At 39.6% G+C, this 22,342-nt stretch overlaps 1 protein-coding gene across 1 annotated transcript in view; it reads left to right on the forward strand.

Annotated features, from left to right (window-relative positions):
• Positions 1 to 22,342, forward strand: part of LOC103260743 (contactin associated protein like 2) — a 528,300-nt gene that overhangs the window by 375,489 nt on the left and 130,469 nt on the right. The window contains exon 8 of the mRNA XM_008058392.2: positions 3,618 to 3,711. Within this exon, the coding sequence (XP_008056583.2) occupies positions 3,618 to 3,711 (94 nt within the window). The remainder of the gene's footprint in view (positions 1 to 3,617; positions 3,712 to 22,342) is intronic.

Here is a 22,342-nt window from a genome sequence, read left to right on the forward strand (position 1 = left end):
TACCATCGCCCATTTCGATTCCTGTTCAGTGATTTTTAATGAAGAACTGTGTTAATGAATTAAAGGGGCGAGTATTTATTATATTTTTAGAAAAGTCAAAAACAAGCAGGATTACTGATATGTTAGCTGACAGAGTTTGTGGTTCAAAACAAAAGAAATAGAATTTCATATAAATAGATGTAAAACAGCATTTGGGTTCAAGCCATCAACAGTATAATATAGGAAGGGATACATTTATGGAGGTAAACTAAGAGTTTCATTTCACGATGAGCTCAGTACGAATAATATAATATGGTTGCTTAAAGTCCATATGGTCTAGACCTATAGAAACAGTTCAGGAGAAGAAAGGTAACTCCACCATGTGGGTCACACCACACTTAAGGACCGATTTCACATCTATGCCCACTACTTTAAGAGTTGTATTAGCAAAGGTCAGCACCGCTTTTATCTAGAGCCTGTCATAAGCTTAGAACTGTACTGGACCCAGGACCAAGAAATCTAAAAGTCTAAACATAGAAATCTGATTTTTCAAAAAGACTGTGTACTGTATACCCATAAAATAGAATTCCAGTCATTCATGACAAATGGTGACTTAGTTGTGTATTGTTTGACAAAGAGAAGGGTTCATAACCCATCATCAAGTTAAAAAAAACAACAATGGATTAGTTGGGTTATGTCTCATTTTTATTTTAACATTGAAAGAATATGTATAAAAATTAACATTCATTATCACCAGGCATTTTTTTCTGCAAATCTATATATTTCTTCTATAATAAGCATACAATTCATTGTCTTTACTCATTTTTAAAGTTCTTTAACAAACAGAATTTTGTTACAAATTTTCTTCTTAAATTATAGGATGGATTTAGGGGACGATTATCACCATAAGGCATGGCAGGATAGGTTACTGGTTAACACTGGCATATTGCGAGTAACCATTTTGACAACAGGTCGAGAGGTGCAGCGGCAGTTACCCATATGTGCCATCAGATGGCGCCAAAGCAGCTAGCTAATATTTAGCAGCCGCAACTTGAGTGGCCCTTGCTCCAAAAAAAAACAACTTGATGAGGTTTTTAAATATTTAAGATTCTCTGGCCAGAATAAGTGTTTTGTTAATGATGCAACTGACATTGTAGAGAACTTTTCAAAATGATAACCGAACATGCAGATGTTTGCTTTAATAATTTTATTTTTTTTGCAAAAATACTAGTCAGGCACAAAAACAGTACCAATGCCATAGGTCAAAACTCTCAAAGGTCCCAAGATGTGATGAGTCTTTGACTCTTCACCTTGACTGCTTAATGATTTCTTAGTTTCTAGTAAGTGATTTCAAGATTCAGCTGCAGAGTCATTAATAACGAATGAGTATTCACCCACGTTCTCCCTGCGGTGAGTGAGATTTGCTCACTTCCTGTACTGTCTGCCCCGCCACCCTCTCCTGCGTCCCTAGAGCACACCTGGCTTTCTTCATCCTTGCCCATCTGAAGGATTGTTTCTGCCTGATTGGGCCCAGTTATTAGTAAGGACTTGGGAGCGCATCCTTTTCTGAGTCTGTGCTGCTGCTTTCAGCAAAATGCTGCTTTTTCCATCTCCTTTCTCTACACCGGGCACGGGTCCCATGGGAATGCCAGGGTTGGAGAATGATGCTGTGACTTCTTTTTTCCTTTTCTTTTTTTTTTTCCCCTAGAAGTTCACTTTACGTTTTTATTTTATTTTAAAGATATGGGGATTTGGATTCGAATTTTAAAGATATGGGGATTCAGGATTAGGTATACAAGTGGTGATCGTACAGGTAAAGTTGGGCCTTCCTTTGATGATGCTGTGTTTTCTCATGACCCGCACCTTTCATCGTGGGGACCTCAGCAGGTATTAAGCTCACTTCCGAAATGGCTTCTCACATGGCTAACAAAAGAGATTTTCCACAGGTGCACACAGAAAAGTCCAGAAAGCTCTAAACTCTCATAGTTAGAGGAACACAGCTAGACTGTATAGATTGTAAAAAGACAGTGGAGATCACAAGGCGAGGAAAGCCATGTAAGGACACAAAGGACGAGATGAGGCCTATGGTTCTATGACACCACTGTCTGCACATTGTACCTGGGAAATCTGATCAGAAATGTGTATGTCTCCAGCAGTCATTACCTGTGCACTGTTTCACCTGTTTCATTTCCCTCTTTCTGCTGCCAACTACGCCTGCCCCCAACAGCTCTGAAACCCTCTGCCTGTGACAAGGAGAAATAGTCCTTGTGAAAAGCAAAGGAACTATGTATCGTTTTGATGTGTGAGTTTGTAACATTTTCTCACTTGCCCGTGGAATGCCAGTGTCCCTCAATGGTTGGTCACAGCTTTTCACATTTACCAGTTCTCAAGTTGACCGACCTGGATCATCATGAACAAAAGCATTAAACAGTCTTCCTCAAAGCCCGATGGCCTTCCTGAACACGGAGAATCACTCAGGTCAAAGTGGCCCTCTTTGAAATGACAAAACCATGTTTTTGCCGTGCTTTCCCCGAAGGCATTCTCCCTATACATGGCACAAATATTTCAAGCCAACCCCACTGCCTTTACTCCTCTGCTAAACTCAAACTCACTTCCGAAAATGTCGAAAGTGTTCGTTTTTTTCCACTTGACATTCCATCTTCTTTAGCCCGCAGACAGCATTGACTTTCTTCAAATCTGCAGAATGCAAGGCGTAATCACAAGCACAATATTGTCACTCTAAATGACAAATGACAAATGATAAGCTCCCAACACTACAGTGTTGTCATGTCAAAAACAAATGCTACAAACTTATGCATCAACCTAATATAGTCACCCTACTTGAATCTCAGCGTCTGAGTGTGTGTGTGTGTGTGTGTGTGTGTGTATGTGTGTGTGTGTGAAGCTCAATATTGCTTTGTAAGCTGATTGTACCAAAAGGTGAAGAAAACAGCTCAGTGAGAGGATCCTTAAGAGAATACATTTTGTGGCATTTTATATCTCAGAGGTTGACACTGGAGATTGAATCAAGCAGATTTAATTCCATTAAAATGAGCAAGAGTTGGGTGTGGTGGCTGACACCTGTAATCCTAGCACTTTGGGAGGCCAAGACAGGAGGATCGCTTGAGCCTAAGAGTTCAAGACCAGTCTAGGCAACATAGCAAGACCCCCATCGCTACAAAAAAATTGTGTAGATGTGGTGGTGTGCACCTGTAATCCCAGCTACTCTGGAGGCTGAGACAGAAGGATTGCCTGAGCCCAAAAGGTCGAGGTTGTGGTGAGCCGTGATCATGCCACTACCCTCACCATCCAGCCTGAGTGACAGAGTGAGACCCCTACTCAAAAAAAAAAAAAAAAAGAAAAAGCAAGGATCTTAATCCAACAGGTAAATTATCTACAGAAAATGTACATCTGCTGGAGAACAATTCCTAAAAGGAACTTACCAAGTTCAAATGATTTTCAAATAACCTGAGCAAAGGAATAGAGGGTTTCTCAGGCTGGTATTTCAAAGTCAGGGCTGAGGAAATAAGATATCCGGAAGCCAGGGTTCAAAGAGTGATGTCATCCCCTAGGGAAGATTCGATTCCAGTGCAGGATGGTGACATGCTTCTAAAGTTGTCTCTTGTTTTCTCTTGCAGCTGGATCATTATCCTTCTGTGACTTACCATCTGCCAAGCTCATCTGACACTCTCTTCAACTCTCCCAAGTCGCTCTTCCTGGGAAAAGTTATAGGTAAGAATTTGGTTCATTAGATATCAATGTGTCTTAAGCATGCATCTGGGTAAAGTGAATTTGGATCTTTAAACAACCAGGTAAATTTCTCTCACTGGGGCCAGTCACGGATGTCTTCTCTATACAAGAAAAGTTGTGCAGTCGTTCTCAGTGATGTGCAAGACATGCATTGTCAAGTCATCTTTGTCGCTCATGTAATACATTCTAAAGTTCCTGGTCTGCCCTTGAAACACATCGTGGCTGGAGCTGAGAGGCTTGTAAGTCAACAAAAGCAGTGGAACTGACGTGTGGTGCGTGGCATAAACTACCACTCAAGTGATGCCTACTCTCTGCTCTCGGATTCTGTGTGTAAAATTAGGTTTATTAAAGACCTCTACCTGCCAGCAATATTTAACTTTTTCTTTGTTAAAGCATATCAATGTGATTCTTTCTTCCTCTCACTCACAAAAAATCTCCCTGACACCATTTACAGATGAGAAGGCCGATAGGAACTCGGCAGTGTGACCCTTCTTGTGTGTGACCCTTCCTTGTGTGTGAATCTAAGAGTCTCTTTTGTCTTTCTCTTCACTAGAGATTAGCACTGTCAAGATCAAATATATTCACACACAATATGAAAGGACAATTCAGCAGCTACTTCCTTGTTTAATTTTTAACTTTAAATATGTAAGGTACGATCCAGGGGTAGGTATACAAATGTTCTTTATGCAGGTACCCTTGTTGATGAAGTGTGACTCCCCCTCCCCTGGCAGTTTCCCACTACTACCATCCCTTTCTTATACTATTAGGATAGTTGTTCAAGGTCCGCTTATGAGTGAGAACGTGTGATACTTGGTTCTTTGTTTCTGTGATAGATCACTCAGTATTATAGCCACTAAGTCCACCCAAGTTCCTGTGAAGTTCATAAATGTGTCCTTCTTTATAGCTGCATAATATTCCATTATGTATATGTACCACATTTTTTTATCCAGTCCTCTTTTGATGAGCAGCATGGTTGGTTCCATGTTTTTGCTATTGTAAATAATGCTGCAATAAACATAGGTGTGCAGGTATATTTTCATAGAGTGATCTGAGTTCCTCCAGGATATTCCCAGTAGGGGGATTACAGGGTCATATGAAAGGTCGATTTTTAGACCTTTTAGGAGTTGCTGCACTGTTTTCCACAGAGGCTGTACTAGCTTACACTCCCACCAACAGTGTAGAAGTATTCCCTTTTCACCGCATCCTCTCTAGCATCTGTTTCTTGTTTTGTTTTGTTTTGTTTGTGAGCTATGGATGATGGCCATCCTCACTGGAGTTAGGTGGTATCTCAGTGTGGTTTTAATTTGCATTTCTTTGATGACTAGTGGGGCTGAGCATTTTTTCATGTATTCTGCTTGTATGTCTTCTTTTGAGAAGTGTCTATTCATATATTTTGCCCACTTTGTAATGGGGCTGTTTGTTTTTTTCTTTTTGGCATGTTTTAGCTTCTTGTAGATCCTAGATGTTAGGCCTTTGTCAGATATACAATTGGCAAATATTTTTTACCAGTCTGTGGAATATTTCCCCAGTCCGTGGGGAAATATTTTTTCCCTACTCTCTCAGTGATTTCTTTTGCTTTGCAAAAGCTTTTCAGTTTGATGAGGTCCCACTTGTCTGTCTTATCTCTCATGGCATGGGCACTTGCAGTTTTGATCAGGAATTGGTTGCCTATTCCAATTTCCATAAGGGTGGCTCCTGCATTTTCTAAGGTTCTTATAGTTTGAGGCTTTAACATTTAGGTCTTTTATCCATTTAGAGTTGATTTTTGTGTCTGTTGATGATAGGTAGGGGCCTTGTTTTAATCTTCTGCATGTGGTCAGCCAGTTTTCCCAGCACTATTTACTGAATAGGTTCTCCTTTTCCCAGTGGTTCACGGTGTAGGCTTTGTCTAAGATGAGCTGGTTAAGAAATTGAGGTTTTGCTTCTGGAATCCCTATCCTGTTCCATTGGTCTATATGCCTGTTCTTGTACCAATATCAGAAATAGTTACTTCTTAATCCTTTACTTCCCCAAAAAACACCCAGGCATGATCTCAAATCCAGCTTTGCATGACCTAGCCCCAATGACCTTAGCCAAATTTTCTCCAACATTTCCTATAGTTGCTGTATTTTGAAGGTCTTATCCCATCTTTATTGTTTGCAAACAAGAATAGAAGACAGAGACTTTGTGACATTACATATTGCATGTGCAAATATGACAACAAAATGCTATAACAATGCAGTGAAACAAGACCTGTGATTATTATTTTCATTGTACAGATGAGGAAACTGAAGCTAAGGCAGGTCAATTTGATAAAGGTTATTCAACTTATATGTGGTAAAGCTAAGTTTTGAAGCTAGGTGTCTCTGATGAGCATCCATCATCTTAGGCAGATCAGAAGAACTTATCACTCATGGTAGAGTTCCATCCAAAGGGTTATAACTAAAAGTCGAGGGATGTCCTCAATTAGCAACAAAAAGTGACTGTTTAGTGAGGTATGGCCTTGGCATTCATAAGTCATGTATCCTGAAACATTGGTGAGTGCCCAAATACCACCATACATATTTCTACAATTCAGTCAAGAACAATTAGAAATGTTAAGTGTTTTTTCAGAACCATAATGGTTATATCAAAACAAACTCTACCCTATGATACTATGATAACCCTAAAGATACTGCACTATGACATTCCTCAAGTATCAACTATGAATGATCTCTATTACTTTGTGAAATTCACAAAGTCAAGTTTTGATGGGAATATTGGGTGACTGCTAGGTTCCCTCATTATAAATAACATTCTTTGGTTCATCAGTATTTCAGGTCATGTGACTAAAATCACACTTCAGCAATATACTCTATGGCATGGACCTTCAAGGTCACAAACAAGTGATATCGTAAAGGCATCATCCTCTGCAACCAAGAATTTACTGTTCTTCTTAAATCCATGCCAAGCTAAAAGCATAACTTGAGCCTCAGATTTATGAACACTACACCAGGTTTTTTTGTACTCCAAAGGAAAACTAATAACAAATGTGGTGGTAAGTAATGGTAAGGAAGTCATCGATTCCAAGATGGAGATGTCATCATGCACTTGAGGATGGTTAAGGCTCCTGCTGCGGGTCCTCGGGGCACTGACTTCAAGCAGAAATTGTCTGTCATCCCCACTGGCCCGTGAACTCCCTGCAGACCAAGACGGCATCTCAAGTTCTGCGGTATCCTAACAAGAAACAAGCCCTCGATAAATATTGGTTGAATTAATAAAGAGGGGAAAGAATATCACTGTAGAAATATACTGTAGGGTGAGAGGGTGAGGATGAGGGTGCTAGCTAACCTTATCAAGAAGATTAGCACAGAGGGCACCCTGCTACCCTCTCATATCTCACACCATGGTTCTTCTCAAAGCAGGCATCCAACAGTAAAGGCAGGAAAGAGTGCAGGCACTGGAATCAGGCAGAGCTGGTGAGACTTGAACCCAGGTGCCTCTGTTGGCATTGAAATCTTGGGCAAGTTATTTTGTTACTTTAACCTCTCACAGCCTGGATTCTCCACTGCAAAATGGGGAACACAAATACCTACTAGCACGTTGCTAGTTCCAAAAGGACAGGGATTGTTGTCTTTTTTTAAAAACCACTCTATTTGCAGCAGCCAAATCAGTGCCTAGCATCTAGGAAATGCTCAAGAAATACTTGTGGAGTAAAGAACTACACTTTTAATAACATCTTAAGAAGTATCCAACACAATGCCTGATACATACATGAAATTAATTCGCATTTTGATGCTGACTGTGTACCAGGCCTTATGCTAATGTTGTGAGCATAGTGTCATCTATACTTCTCAACACACCAGACCATTGTCACCCTACCTGTATAGAAGAGGGAACCAAGACTCAGAGTAGTTAACCTTTTTTCTCAAAGCACGGTTTCCCAAAAGCAGCACTATTGACATTTTGGGTGAGAACATTTTTGCTACGGGGTCATCTTGCACATTTAGGATGTTTGGTAGCACCCCTGGACTTTACCCATTAGATACAAGTAGCACTCCCCAGTTGTGACAGCCAAAAATGTCTCCAGACATTACCAAATGTCCCACAGGAGCACAAAACCAGTTGAAAATTAGTAGCTGAAAACTACCCAACTAGTCAGTGGTGAAGCTGGGATTTGAATAGTGTGATGTGTGGCCCCAAGATTTATGCTTTGCTTCCTGATGACACTTGCATCTTCCAGGGTGACAAACAAGCAAAGAAGAAAAGAATACTTTAGAGTTAAAATTCTGTTGACACAATCAAAGGAATCATAGTGAGGACCCAAAAGAGACATGTGGGTCCCGGGGGGCTAAACATTGGCCACCCCTTCAAGACAGTATTTCTTTAATGTTTGGGTATTTCATAGGGGCAGAATTAGGGAGGAGCATTTTTTAAATTTTTCTTTGAACATGGCACATACTTCAGTGAGAAAAAACCCATTTGCATTCTCCAGCTGTATAAATATCCATCTGTACTGACATATGGTATTGAACTTGCAACAGACATCTTATGTACTCCAGCCAGGTTTTGACAACCCCTAGAGATTGATGTCCCCGAGTTGTTGCTTTGCTGGGTTGTCTGCTAATCAGAAACTGATCCCATTAAAAAAAGGAAGAAAAGATGGATCTGAATGCATAATATGGCTTCACACTGAGCTCATTGATGAGCAGTGCTTTTATTTCTTTTTCTTCTTAATTATGATTTTTTTTTAGACTCAAAGGGCACATGTGCAAGTTTGTTATATAGGTTTATTGTGTGGTGGTGAGATTTGAGTTTCTATTGAGTCCATCACCCAGGTGGTGGCCATGGTACCCAGTGGGTGGTTTTTCAACCCTTATCCCCTCCCTCCTTCTCTGCTTTAGGACTCCCCAATGTCTGTTGTTCCCATCCTTATACCCATGTGTATTCAGTGTTTTACTCCCACTTATAAATGAGAACATTGGTATTCAGTTTTCTGGTTCTGTGATAATTTGCATAGGATTATTGCCTCCAGCTGTATCCATGCTGCTGCAAAGGACATAATTTTGTTCTTTTTATGGCTGTATAGTATCCCATGGTGTATATGTACCATATTCTCTTTATCCAGCCCACCATTGATGGATATCTAGATTGATTCCGTGTTTTTGCTATTGTGAATTGGAGCACTGCTTTTTAAAGGATACATAAAAAGTGTGGAAGAAAGGTTACCTAATCAAAGACAAGTGTGATCTTTATAAACAGAATGGAGGAAATATATTCTAGAAATAAGTATAATCACTGTCAGCCAACAGCAGAATTTTTAAATGAATTCTTACATAATTCTAAATCCTTACATAATTTTGCAATCAGCAAAGGTTCACAAAGGAGAAATGTCACCAGACATGGTTATCTCCATCTTCCATCACTTACCAACTGAGTGAGGTCATGGACTTTATGTTTCTGGTTTTCAGGAGATTTAGTAGTTTCTCAAGAAATCTTTGAGTCAAGGAAGAGAAATATAATTTGAAGCCTAAAACAAGGTCTTCTGTTTGTTCATGTCTTTCTCAACATTTCTATCAATGTCTTGGTTAAAGACACACATAACATGCTTTTTAAGTTTGCAAATGACACACAGCTGAGAGGGATGGTTTAATATACTAGATGATAAAAAAAATTCTTCAAAAGCTTCTTGACAGGCTGAAAAATGGGATAAAAGCAATGAGATGAAATATAATAGGGATAGACTTAATTTAGACCCCCAAAAAGCACATAAGTAGAAGATGGGAGACTCCTGGTACCATTAAAAAAAAACTCGGGAGGGGGGCATTGTTTGATATAAAGTTTGGTACAAGCCAACATTACATGGTGGCAGATTCTTAAATGAATACAATTCTGAGTCACATTAATAGAAGAATCGTGTCCAGAGAAAGGATATCAATCTTCTGAGGAGAAGACCAGATAGACACAAGACCCATAAAAGAAAAATAAAAAGACTTGAAGATATTTATTGAGGAAAAAATGTGATTTAAGAGAATTCATTTTCAATCTTTGTCAACTGCTACATGGAGTAAGGATTAGACTTAGTTAAGGCTTACTCAACAAGGTTGATATATACTAATGAGTGGAAGTCATGTATAGGAAAATTTCAGCTCCATATAAGAAAGAATTTCCTAACCATTACAGTTCTTCAACAGTGAGTAGACTCTACTACTTTGAGGTGATGAACTCTCCATTATTGAGTATTCAACAAGGGCTAAATGGAAATTTGGCTTCTACATTAAGGAGTTTTCTGGATTAAGGAGTTTTTTGGTTTCTACATTAAGGAGTTTTCTGGTCTTACACTACTTTCTACTGACTATTTTAAAAATTCTTATTTTAGGACTTTCCACAACTTTCTGGAACTTTAGCAAAGCCTTCTCCCACAGCAGGCAATGACATACTTAGCTCTTCATTTGTTGGTGAGGTAGTATACAGTGGTAGACTTTATGCTGCTCACTGAATATTTCTGGCCAGGAAGTTATGAGCAGAAAAGTCATGTGTGGTTTCCAGGCTAAAACAGTTACCTTGTATTTCTGATACAAGACCTCTAGAGTCCTTTTATCCCTTTGGCTTGATAACTGGCTAATCTAAGAGAGTGTTGTTTCATCAACCTGGGTCCCTCTGTAACCATGGTAAACAGAAAACCCTTTTGACTCGAGATGAACATATAGTGTGAGAAAGTAAAAACCCTTTGTTTGGTAGACCACCAAGACTGCAGGGCTGTTTGTTACTGTGACACAGCGTAGCTTGTCCTGACTGCTACATAACAACTGTGTTTAAGAGTAGATTTCGTTCTCCCACTCTTGATTTGATCTCTTCCTCTATCATTTGCCAACTGTATGATTTTGGCAAGTTATTTAACATCGTGCCCATCTAATTTCTCACGTGTAAAGTAGAAATAGTAATGGATCCCATGTCACAGCATCCAACAAAACAATACATGTTTAACAGGTAGCAGAGTATCTGCCGTGTGTGTGTGACAAATCTTCATTATTTTTATTCGGTCATAATTAAACAAGTATATACTCATCTTAGGTCAAGTGCCGTAAGTCCCTAGAGCATCAATGATATTCAAGACAGGCACAGTTTCTGCCTTTGGAAACTTAGTGTATTCAAATCCAATTCTCAGGGGTTTCTCTTGGGAAAGACCACCAAAAGATTAGGTGATCATACAATTTATCAGTCCACACTGGGTGACATCTTTAGAGCTTTAGTTCTAACTGGAAGGAAAGATAAGACAATGAAAAGACTATTAGAAGCAAAAGGGCAAGGAGTAGGATAAATGGAATATGAAAGTATCGGATTCTTTGGGAGAATGTGGGAAGGGCAGGAATGAGGGAAGGCACACTAGAGGAAGTGATGCAGAAGCTGGTAAATTACAATTATCTGGGCAGAGGAAGGGGTGGAGTGGAGAGCAGAAAGGGGGAAGTGGAGTCAGTTCTGCATTGCTGCACAACAATACCCCCAAAAAATGGTGTGGCTTGAAACAGTAACTTACTATCTCTCACAATTCTGTGGGCAGACAGAGTGTTTGTTTTGCGTCCTGTGATTTCAGAGTGGGTGTAAGGATGACTGGATGGTCCAAAATACCCTCACTCACATGACTGGTAACAAGCACTGGCTGCCCAGGAATTCAGCAGGGCCACCAGTCACAGGCTCAGCTCCTCCCCAGGGGCTCCACCTCATGGCTGCTTGGGTTACCTTCATGGAGGCTAGGCTCCAAGAAGAATCTTTCCAAAAAGCAAGGTGAAAGGTAAGAGCCAACCTCAGAAGTTACACTCATCACTTTTGCTACATGCTGTTGGGCAAAATCTGAGCTCCAGCCCATAAGTCCAGGAGAAAGGAAGTAGACTCCACCTCTTGGAGGCTCAGTGGCAAGGTCATGTTACAAAGGAAGGTGTACAATAGGAGGTACGGTGGTGACCATCTATGGAAACAGTGTGCCATCAAGGAAATATAAGGCACCACAAGTTTCATTCAGAATAGTTGAAACCGAGATATAAAGAGGCTAAGGCATAAAAGTGCAGAAGCAATAAGCAGGGTTCAGATCAAAGCAGGCTTTCTAAGTAGGACCAAATATCTCACAGTGGCCGAGACAGTTCCAATTTACTCCTGTCAGGACAAGAAGAAAGTATTCTCACCTTTACACCTTTACTCTAAAAATGTGACTCTGTGCAGATTGCTAAATTGTGTGATCACCTGTCTTGTTTTGGGCTCTCCCTAGAGAAACCCTTGAGAATGAGATTTGAATACAATACCTGGGGAGGGAGGTGGCAATCCCACGCAACACAAGTAGCAGGGTAGAGAAATAAAACGGGAAGGAATGAAGCATTACGAAGCCACTCACCGTCACAGGCAACTGGAACGGTGCAGGACATGCCTTGGAGCGGCTCCACCAAGGCCCGGGAAAACCAAGGCTTTTCTCCACCTCCTCCCCATCCCACAGCACTTCTGGTTTACCCTGCGTTTACTCCCAACATGCTTCCGAGGCCAGAGGAAAATGCAAAGAACCGGGAATCACAGCCAGCGGTCTCTGGAGCCTAACATAGGTGAATGTAGGGCACTGACAGCATCTGCCATATTTCAGATTTATTTATAAGCCATGTTAAGGTTTTAATGTTATCCTGGGGGTGAAAGGAAATTTTAAAGAAATATTTTTTTATCAGAATAAACTGATCAGATTAACACTTTAGCCGGATAATACCATCTGCAGAGTGCAAAATGCTTAACAGGGAGTGAAAGGCTTCAGGGAGACCAAATTGCAGGTTGCCATGGTTATCACAGAGTTGCACATTGTAATGCACGAAACAACATGCGTATGCAGAGAAAATGCAGTGTCTTCATTTGTCTATGATAATCTCGTATTCCTTCTGCATAACAAGGGCAAATAAACTAAACGTCCGGCCTGCTTTAAAGCTGAGTCTGACTTGATCATTTTAACATTCTCTTCTGCGTGTGCTCTGTCTCTCCTGAATAAAAAGTTCCAGTCTCTCAAATAGCCTCCCTCACCTCCTGCTTCCTTCTATAATATGGTGACCAGGAGTACAGAATATAGAAGAGGATGGACAGTGATGAGTAACTTAAGTGTTCTTAAGTTACGTCGTGGGCGGGGTGGGACCTGGGTTCATACTGGTCCTTGAGTTTGTGCAACCGGGCATCTACTTGCCTCCAGCCCGGAGTCCTGCGTCCCGGGTACTCTTCTGGCCTTGGAGGTTAATTCTGTGACTGATGGACTTAGAGGCCTTTCCTTCGACTCAGGCAATACTCTCAGGGAGTGTCTGCCATCAGTCCCCTTGCTTACTTGCTATCCTCTCAGCTCGTACTTGAGAGAAGTCCCTAAACCTCTGTCACGTCCTCCCTCCTACCCATGCAGGTTGTCAACACCCCCAATTCAGCCCCCATGGCAGAGCCACTGGCTTTCATCTGAGGAGTCATGCCACACCAAAAAAAGAGACTCATGAGGGCCAGTGATCCTGTCTGCTCTCTCTTCTTCCCTCCCGACATGAGGCTGAGCTGCCCCGTGTTGGTTCAGGACCCACCAACACAGCAGTCTCTCTCCAGAGCCCCAGACTGGGAAGCCAGGCAAGAGCCCTCGGCCCTCAGTCCTCGCCCTCGTCCTTTATAATCACACCTCCTGCTTTCTAGGCCAAAGCTTAGCTCTCCTCTCTCCTACTGTCTCTTCTTTTTCTCATAGTTCTCTTGGTCTTTAAGAAAGAAAAAAAAATTTGCTTTTACTTCCTATTGGTCAAAAATAAAATAAAATAAAGTGGCATCTAACAAATAACTCCAAAAACTCAGCAGCTTAACACAACAATCCTATTTTCTCACTGATCTCTAAGTCAGCCGAGGGTCACATAGCTCTGTTGTTTCCTCTTCCTCCTGGGACCAGAGAATGAGCACGTGGATGTATATTCATCTCTGACAGAGACACAGGAGAACAAGCCCACTCATGCAAGTATTTTCCAAGCCTTTGGTCTTGCCTCATCCACTCACATCCCATTGCCCAAGGCAGGTCATTTGCCCAAATCCAGGGACACTGAAGAGAAAGTGAGTGGGAAGCCCTTCAGTGGGAAAAACAGCAAAGTCACAGGCAAAGGACACAGAGTGGAGGGGTGGAATGGGTGGAGAACTGGGCTCCAACAATGCACTCTACCACACTTGGGGGGATGGATGTCTCTCTGTCACAGGAGAACTCTATGACCTGGATCCTCCAAGCTTAGTCCTTGATGTATTAAAAGGTATGAGCAAAGAAATTTGGAGAAATCACTTTTCCACTTAAAAGCATGTTAAGTTCTTATATGTACCAGATGATAAGCATAAAACAAGTCAAACAAAAATCCCTTGTCTTTATGAAGCATATATTCTAATGAGCATAGACAAAGAATGAAAAAAAATTGCACACTATAAATGTCAGTGGTAGTAAGTGCTATGAAATAAAATAAAGGATTAGGGGACAAAAATTGTTAAGATGGCCAAAGAAGTCCTTTTTGAGGAGAGAACATTTAAGCCGCGTCCTAAATGAAGTGAGAAAGGAAGCAATGTGGACATCTCTTGGAAAAGCCTTCCAGGAAAAGTGAATGGCAATTCATAGACTGTGAGGTACAGACATGCCTGGCTTCATCAAGGACAGAAAGAAAAGCAATGTGGGGGCGGTGCAGTGACTCACATCCATAATCTCAGCATTTGGGGAGGCCAAGGCAAGAGGATTGTTTGAGCCCAAGAATTCGAGACCAACCTGGGCAACATGGTGAGATCCTGTTTCTGTGAGTGAAAGAAAGAGAGAGGGAGAGAGAGAAATTAATTAATTAATTAAGAAGAGCAGTGTGGTTGAAATACAGTGGTCAAGGGACAGAGCCGGGAAACAGATGAAGTGGGAAGGTTAGCTGGCAGCCAGATTGTACAGATGTGGACTCTCTTGGAGAGTCTGCATTTCGTTAGAAACAAGATGGAAAACAGCAAGAAGTTTTGAGCACATAAGTGACACAATCCTATTTGTATATTAAAAAACAACCCATTCCAGTTGCTGAGTGCTGTATTAACAGAAAGGGTGAGCAGATATAGGGCAAGACAGACACAAGATACCAGATAAAATACAATTGTGGAGGCCAGGTGAGAGATGGTGATGCTTGCAACCAAAGCAGCAGCAGTGATAGTGATGGAGAAATACCAGGAATAGGATAACACTGAAGTCAAAACCCATAGTGGTCGGTGATCAACTGGATGTGATAGTAAAAGAGATGTCAAAGATGATTGATTTCCCAAGGTATTGACCTGCATAGCTAGAATGGTGGGACCATTTACTGCAATGAAGGACACTGAGAGAGAAGTAGTTTGGAGACTGGAGGGTAAAAATTAAGGTTTCCATTTTTGACACATTCAAAACTATTCCAGTGATACCTCGCACAGTAGTACATATCAGAACCTGAATGTAACCTGCAACAAATCCTGCCTTCTCCCATCTTTATTTCCCATTCCCTCCTCAGGAAGACAGATGCCTTGGGTTGACCAAGACATCAGTCATTACTAGGAAAGGTAAAAGAGAAAGGCATATTGATAAACTACAGAATATAGCTCCATTATAAAGTCTCTACAAGTGGTATATCCAGAACTTGGAATACTACTCGGCAATAAAAAGGAATCAACAAAATAACTTGGATGAATCTCTAGAAAATTACGCTGAGGGCAAAAAAGCCAATCCCAAAATGTCACATATTTAATGATTCTGCTTGCATAATATTTCTGAAATGACAAAATGTTATAAATGGAGGACAGAGTAACGATTGCCAGGGATTAGTGACTAGGGCAGAAGGGAGGAGGAAGGAAGAGAGGGGTGGTTGTAATCAGAATTTGTTGGGTTTTTTTTTTTGAGTTGGAGTCTCACTCTGTCACTCAGGTTGGAGCGCTGTGGCACACTCACAACCACCCCAGTGTCGACCTGCCTCAGGCTTCCACCTCAGTCTTCCAAGTAGCCATAACTACAGGCTTGCACTACCATGCCCGGCTAACTTTTTATTTTATTGTGGAGACGAGGTCTTGCCAAATTGCCCGGGTTGGTCTCGAACCAGCCCGTGGGCTCAGGCAATGGTGTGGTTGTAATCAAAGGGCAACACGTGGAATTCTTGTGCAGTGGGAATTGCTCATCATCTTGACTGTGGCAGTAGATGCCCAAACTTACACAGGTGATAAAATTGTGCAAAATTAAATACACACATGCGAGGGTCCAGCCTCCACTGATCAGGGCCTGAGTTGGGGAAAGGGAATGAGAAAAGAAGGAGACAGAGAAACAGCGGGATTGGGAGGACTCCCTCTCAGGTAGCAAGGAGCGAGAGAGAGCAAATTTATTTCATCACATGCCTCTTACATAGGACAAAAATCTCACAAAGGAAGGCGAAAGCATACAAGCAGGATATGTTAACGACTGAGTTAAATCACACAAGCAGGGTAAGTATCAATGACTAAACTATGCATATCTTAACATCTATGCTAAGCAAGGTAATCACTTAGGATGAGTAGGTTCCAGGCCAGACTTGGCACCGCTTGGCTATCCACAGAAATGCAACCAAAAGGCCAGGGGAGACAAAGGAAATGTAGGCTCAGTTCCTTGAACATAAAACAAAGAACACAAGGACTCTGTCAGCTTGTGCTCTTGGTTTCCTTCACACATACACACACACACAAATGAGTACAAAATCTGAATAAGGTCAGTGGGTTGTATCCATGTCAGTATCCTGATTGTGATATTATACTATAGATTTTTTAAGTGTTTCTACTGGAGGAAACTGGGAAAAATACACACAGGATCACTCTTTATTATTTCTTACAACTGCCTGTGATTCTACAATTGCCTCTGTAAAAATTTCAATTAGACAAAGTTATAAAAGTAAAAGATGATCTAGCCTGCACGGCCCTATGAAGTCATTTATTCATGGGATGATATTTAGTCGGTATCTCCAAGAGGCTGGTGCCCATGACCCTGGTGGAGGGTGGGAGACAAGGAGGTGCAGTGATTGTCCCCTGCAGTGATTGTCCCCAATTCCACCCCATTCACTCTTTACTTTCCTACCCTCGCCAGCGGAGAATAGGAAATATAAGGGATTAAATATTTATCTACAGTTTGGAATTTTGTGGTTCTTTTAGAGTCATTTTTGAAAAGAATGATTAATACAATACCTTTCTATAAATGGAGATAAAGAAAATGTGGTAGATTAAACTGTCTCTACAGCTTTCCAGGAGCAATCCTGGCGGCAGCTCATTGCCTTGTCATTTATCTCCACCTCCTAAGAGTAGAACGCAGTGAAATTGATGAATGAACAAATGGTAAACAGTTAATTGAAATTTCTGGTCAGTTGCCTTCGGGTTTTACTATAAGGACAACACTGATGAGAAAGCTTATTTAAGTGATAGGTGAGAAATAATATTAAAACTGAAGACAAGAAATTATGTCCAACTTTTTATATCCTAAAGAAAACATAACATAGTCTGAATGTCCAACATCTTCTCAAGGCTGAAGGAAATCTATTTTAAAAGAACTTGCCTGGTGAATTATAGTCCAAGGTTGGCTTCTCATTTTTTTTAACTGCATTAACTTTTGTTCTTAGAAATGTATTGGGTTTTATTATTATTATAACCATTATAGAATCATAGAAGACCCTAAGAAATAATTTACTGAAAGCTTGTCATGGTACAGCTGAGTAAAACAAGGCCCACAAAGATTATACGACTGGACCAAGGTCACATAGCTGGTACTTCAATGACATTTTCAATATAACATACTGTCAATATCATAATCATCTTTGCTTGTCACCCAAATGTGTCTTTAACAAGGGCAATTAATACTTACAGCATTCAAATAAAAAAACATGCTAGCACTGTCTGGATAAAACAACTGCAAGAACAAATCTTTTCATAAACCTCAGGCTGGAAAAAGGAATTTGTGCATTAAGGGTTAGACTTGGCACCAGATCCTGTGTGCAAATGCCTGGAATTCCAGTTGTTTCATAGTAGCTTTGTTGTGCAGATGAAAAATGGTATCATGAATGTAAAGTGCTTATCACAGTGCCTAGTGCATAGTAAGTGTTCAGTGCATTTTAGGCGTGTCATTACAGCTAATCTTTAACTATTATACAAATAGAGGAAGGACTAACACAATACCAGGTAACTAATAAAAAAGAATTCTCAAATAAACAATGAAAAATTTAGAGCATTTTTGATTAAAAACAAATTGGTACCATCATCTCTCTACCTTGTTTTCTGAAATTAAATTATCACTGTTATTATTTATTTTATTTTATATTATTTTGTTTTGTTTTGTTTTTGTGTCTGAGTCTCACTCTGTCATCCAGGCTGGAGTGCAGCAGCACCCTCATGGCTACATCAGCCTCATCCTGCTGGGCTCAGGTGATCCTTCCAACTCAGCCTCCTGAGTAGCTGGGACTACAGGCTTGTGCCACACACCCAGTTAATTTTTAAGTTTATTATAGAGACTAGGTCTCACCAATTTGCCCAGGCTGGTCTCGAACCCCTGGACTCAGGTAATCTTCTCGCCTCCGCTTCCCAAAGTGCAGGGAGTACAGGCATGAGCCACTGTGCCTGGCTCAAAATTAAATTATTTTTAACTTACAAAAGCAAACCAAAAAAAGCACTCATCATTAAAATGTGGTGATAGATTAAAAATTCTGTTTTAATTGCATTTTTAATATTCTGTTAAACCAGATTATCAAAAGCAGGGAACCTATTTATATTCCAAATCTTCAGCTCACTTATCTTTGATACACATATGCATTCACATACCAAATAGTTCTGAAATCAATATTTGAAAACTAAGATTTCAGAAATATTCCAGAAGACATGGGAAATTTGTAAATGTCTTATGTACATATGGTCAATCATCATTACTATAGATTTCATATTTGTGAATTTACCTAATCACTAAAATTTATCTAAAACCCCAGAAGGAGTACTTGTGGTACTTTTGTGGTCATTTGCAGACATGCACAATAGAGCAAAAAATTTGTCACTAATATGTATGTTATCAGCTGCAGTCACACAGTGCCTGCCTTTTTGTTTCAACTATTACACTATAAACAAGTGTCATTGTTGTAGTCTATTTAGTGCCATGTTTTTTTGCATTCTTGTGTTTTTTTACTGATAATTTCACTGTTAAAAATGGCCACTAAGTGGAGTACTGCAGTGCTGTTTGTTGTGTATGATGTGCTGTATGGAGAAAATATGTGTGTTAGATAAACTTTCTTTAGGCTTGAGTTATTGTGCTGTTAGATATGAGTTCTATGTCAATGAATCAACAATGCATGTAAGATAAAGTGTCTTTATACAAAAATACGCATAAAACAAGATAATACATTGGTTGATGAAATGTTATGACCAGAGTCTTACAGGAACCTAACCCTGTATTTTCTTTGGGAACAATGATTCAATAGTCACTAATTCAATGTTTTCAGCAGCTATACAAAACATAACTACTGCAAATTATGAAAATTGACTGTATTATTTTTAACCTGCATCACATAAATATGATGATACATTATATTTGTATATTTCTTTGCTGTTTAAACAGCTTCTCCACAGCTTTTATCACATAAGACTTTAATGGAGGTAAGAAGAGAGTTGTTATTGCTCAAGGTAGTAATGAGTCTAACTAGGGCTTCCCAGGTGGAATCTGCCCTTCTTTTTCTGGTTTGTGACATCAAATGGTGCCCATTTCTAGCACAAAGACTGACTGTCACTCATTGCCACTTCATCTTAGAGTACTGGGAAGGAGAGCATGGACTGTCTTGGGGAAAAGAGCTTGAGCTACAAAGACCCTTTACTAATCTTGCTAATAACCTAGAATTTAAATGTCAGAGAACTTGAAGGTTAACAAATTGAATGAAAAGAAATCAGGCCAGTCTTTGTTTGAATACTATAAAGAACAAAATAGAAAAACACAATAAGAGGATAGACAAAAGAAGCAGATGTAGTCCAATAATTTGGGCTTTGAACATCCCCCCAGTAGCATTATGGCCATGTCTGGGAAAACTGCCCTCCCCACAGACTTTTCTATAGCAGTTTGAAGGAAGAACAGAGCAGCCATAGAAAAATAAATGTTTGCTTGAAAAAGTTATTCATCTCTTAAAAATCTATGGAGTGTGAATAATCCTGCTATAAAAAAGCATTAAATGTTTACAACAGATATTTCATGTGACTGTAATGTTTTCTGGCAGCAAGTGTGGCTAGATTTTGAATGTGACACCTCCATGTTCTGGTGCTAAGATAGACTCTGTGATACAAGAAAGATTTTTTTTTCTGTTTTTAAATATAGTTGTTAAAAACAATAAAGTGTATTTATCAAAGAACATTAATCTTTTAAAATAAAACCTTTAATAATTTTTAATTCATAATTTACACAACTTATCTCAGGTAAATTTGTTATCAAACTATTACCCCATCTTAATTGTCCATGAGGAATTAGCATTAAGCACAAACTCCAAGGATTAAAGTTAAGTTGTAAATCAGAAGTGAACCATATTCCATTCTCCTTTGTCACTAGTGTCAACTTTATTTAGTATGCTGTCCTTCAGTTTCTCCTATATAACTAAACAGGGACAATGGAGGACAATGTATGTTGAATGTCATCTAAGTATGAAGCACTTTCCTGGTACTGCATTGTCACTAACCCTAACCTTACAAGTAAGTAACTACTTAATATGAGAGGAAAGAACTCTAAGAATTTAAAGTGATGTTTCCCAAGTCATATAGCAAGTGTGGTAGACCCAGGATTACAGGGTGGATCTTTCTGTGTTTGGTGGTTTATTTATTGCCTGTATTTGTTTTGTGAAAAATAAAAGACACTGGGAGATAGGCATAGTATAGCTGACCCTTGAATTTATTTTGTGAAAGATAAAAGACCCTGGGAGATAGGCATAGTATAGCTGACCCTTGAACAACACAGGGATTAGGGGTGCTGATTGCCTGTACTGTCAAAAATTCAAGCATAATTTTTGACTCTTCAAAAACTTGCTAATAGCCTACTTTGACCAGAAGCTTTATGGAGCACATAAACAGTTGATTAACACATATTTTGTATGCTATGTGTACGATATACTGTATCCTTACAATAAAGTCAGCTAGAGAAAGGAAAATGATATTTTAAAAATCATAAGGAAGAAAAAATATGCTTATTACTCATTAAGTGGAGGTGGATCATCATAAAGATCTTTATACACGTTGTCTTCACGTTGAATATGCTGAGGAGAAGCAGGAAGAGGAGGGCTTAGTCTTGTGGTCTCAGGGGTAGCAGAGGAAACAGAAAATCCATGTATAAATGGACCCTCGCTGTTTAAACCCATGTTGTTCAAGAGTCAACTGTATATTTATTTGATACTTTGAAAAAAGGACCATGTCAGTCTCTGATAAGATTCTTCTTTTCTCTCTCCCTTTCCTCCATCTCTCCCATTGATCCTACAATTCTCATAAGTTCTGAACAAGTAGCAGTCTCCAGGCTGTCTGGAACCCTGGTGTAGTGGCAGTCTGAGCTCCCTACACATGGAAAGACTTTGGTTTAAAATCCTGGTAAATTATGGGAAGTACAATAGAAAGTAGAGAGGGAAAAAAGTCAAACAAATCACATGCATAAATTAATTCACCTACTCACCTAATTACTGTTTTTTAAATACTCAAAGTTGTAATAGATTTTTCTATTCGTCATAATAATCAGACCCTAAAACATGTAAAATATTTTCATTCTTTTTTAAATATTAAGGTTAATGAGTTAAAATTAATTAATATCAAATTAATGACAATATATGATACAAATGTAGTCATGTTATTAATGTAAAATGAAATGGCCTAGCCTTGCAAATAACTTACTATCATGTGGTTTAATTATTTGAAGGTTTAACTTTATAGTCTTTTTAAATGTTTTAATTAATTGACTTTATATTTTAGGGAAGTTTTAGGTTTACAGAAAAACTGAGTAGAGGGGTCCCATATACCCCTATGCCCCTCCCCACATGCATGCAGAGTATCCTCTATTATTAACATCTTACCACATCATAGTTATTTTTGGTGTCACATACTTGCCACTCATAGTATATTTGTTGTAATCTCTTGGTGTTGTCCATTCTATGGGTTTGGACAAATGTATGGTGACATGATCCACCATTATAGTATCATACAGAGTGGTTTCACTGCCCTAAAAATCCTCTGTGCTCTACCTATTCACCTGGCAACTATGTACTGATCTTTATACTATCTCAACAGTTTTGACTTTTCCAGAATGTCATATAGTTGGAATCATATGTATATATCCTTTTCAGACTAGCTTCTTTCACTTTACAATATGCATCTAAGTTTCCTCCATGTCTTTTCCTGGCTTCATAGCTCATAATAGAAAAAAATGCAAGTCAATAAAGAAAAGCAGATGATCAATCTCACTCATAATTGTATGTCCCTCATAGCTCTTAGAGTGGGTGACATCCATGGTCAGCCGAATAACACTAATTAAGTGGCTTTTTTCAGTTTATGCTGTGTGCTCTGTTGGGCCTTCTTCTCCTGACACAAATTTATAAACATCTTATCCCAAGGCAATTGTTTTTAACAAATGTGCATGTGCCCTTTG

Source organism: Carlito syrichta, unplaced genomic scaffold (assembly GCF_000164805.1).
Source record: "Carlito syrichta isolate Samal-C Ts95f unplaced genomic scaffold, Tarsius_syrichta-2.0.1 Scaffold303324, whole genome shotgun sequence".
NCBI lineage: Eukaryota > Metazoa > Chordata > Mammalia > Primates > Tarsiidae > Carlito > Carlito syrichta.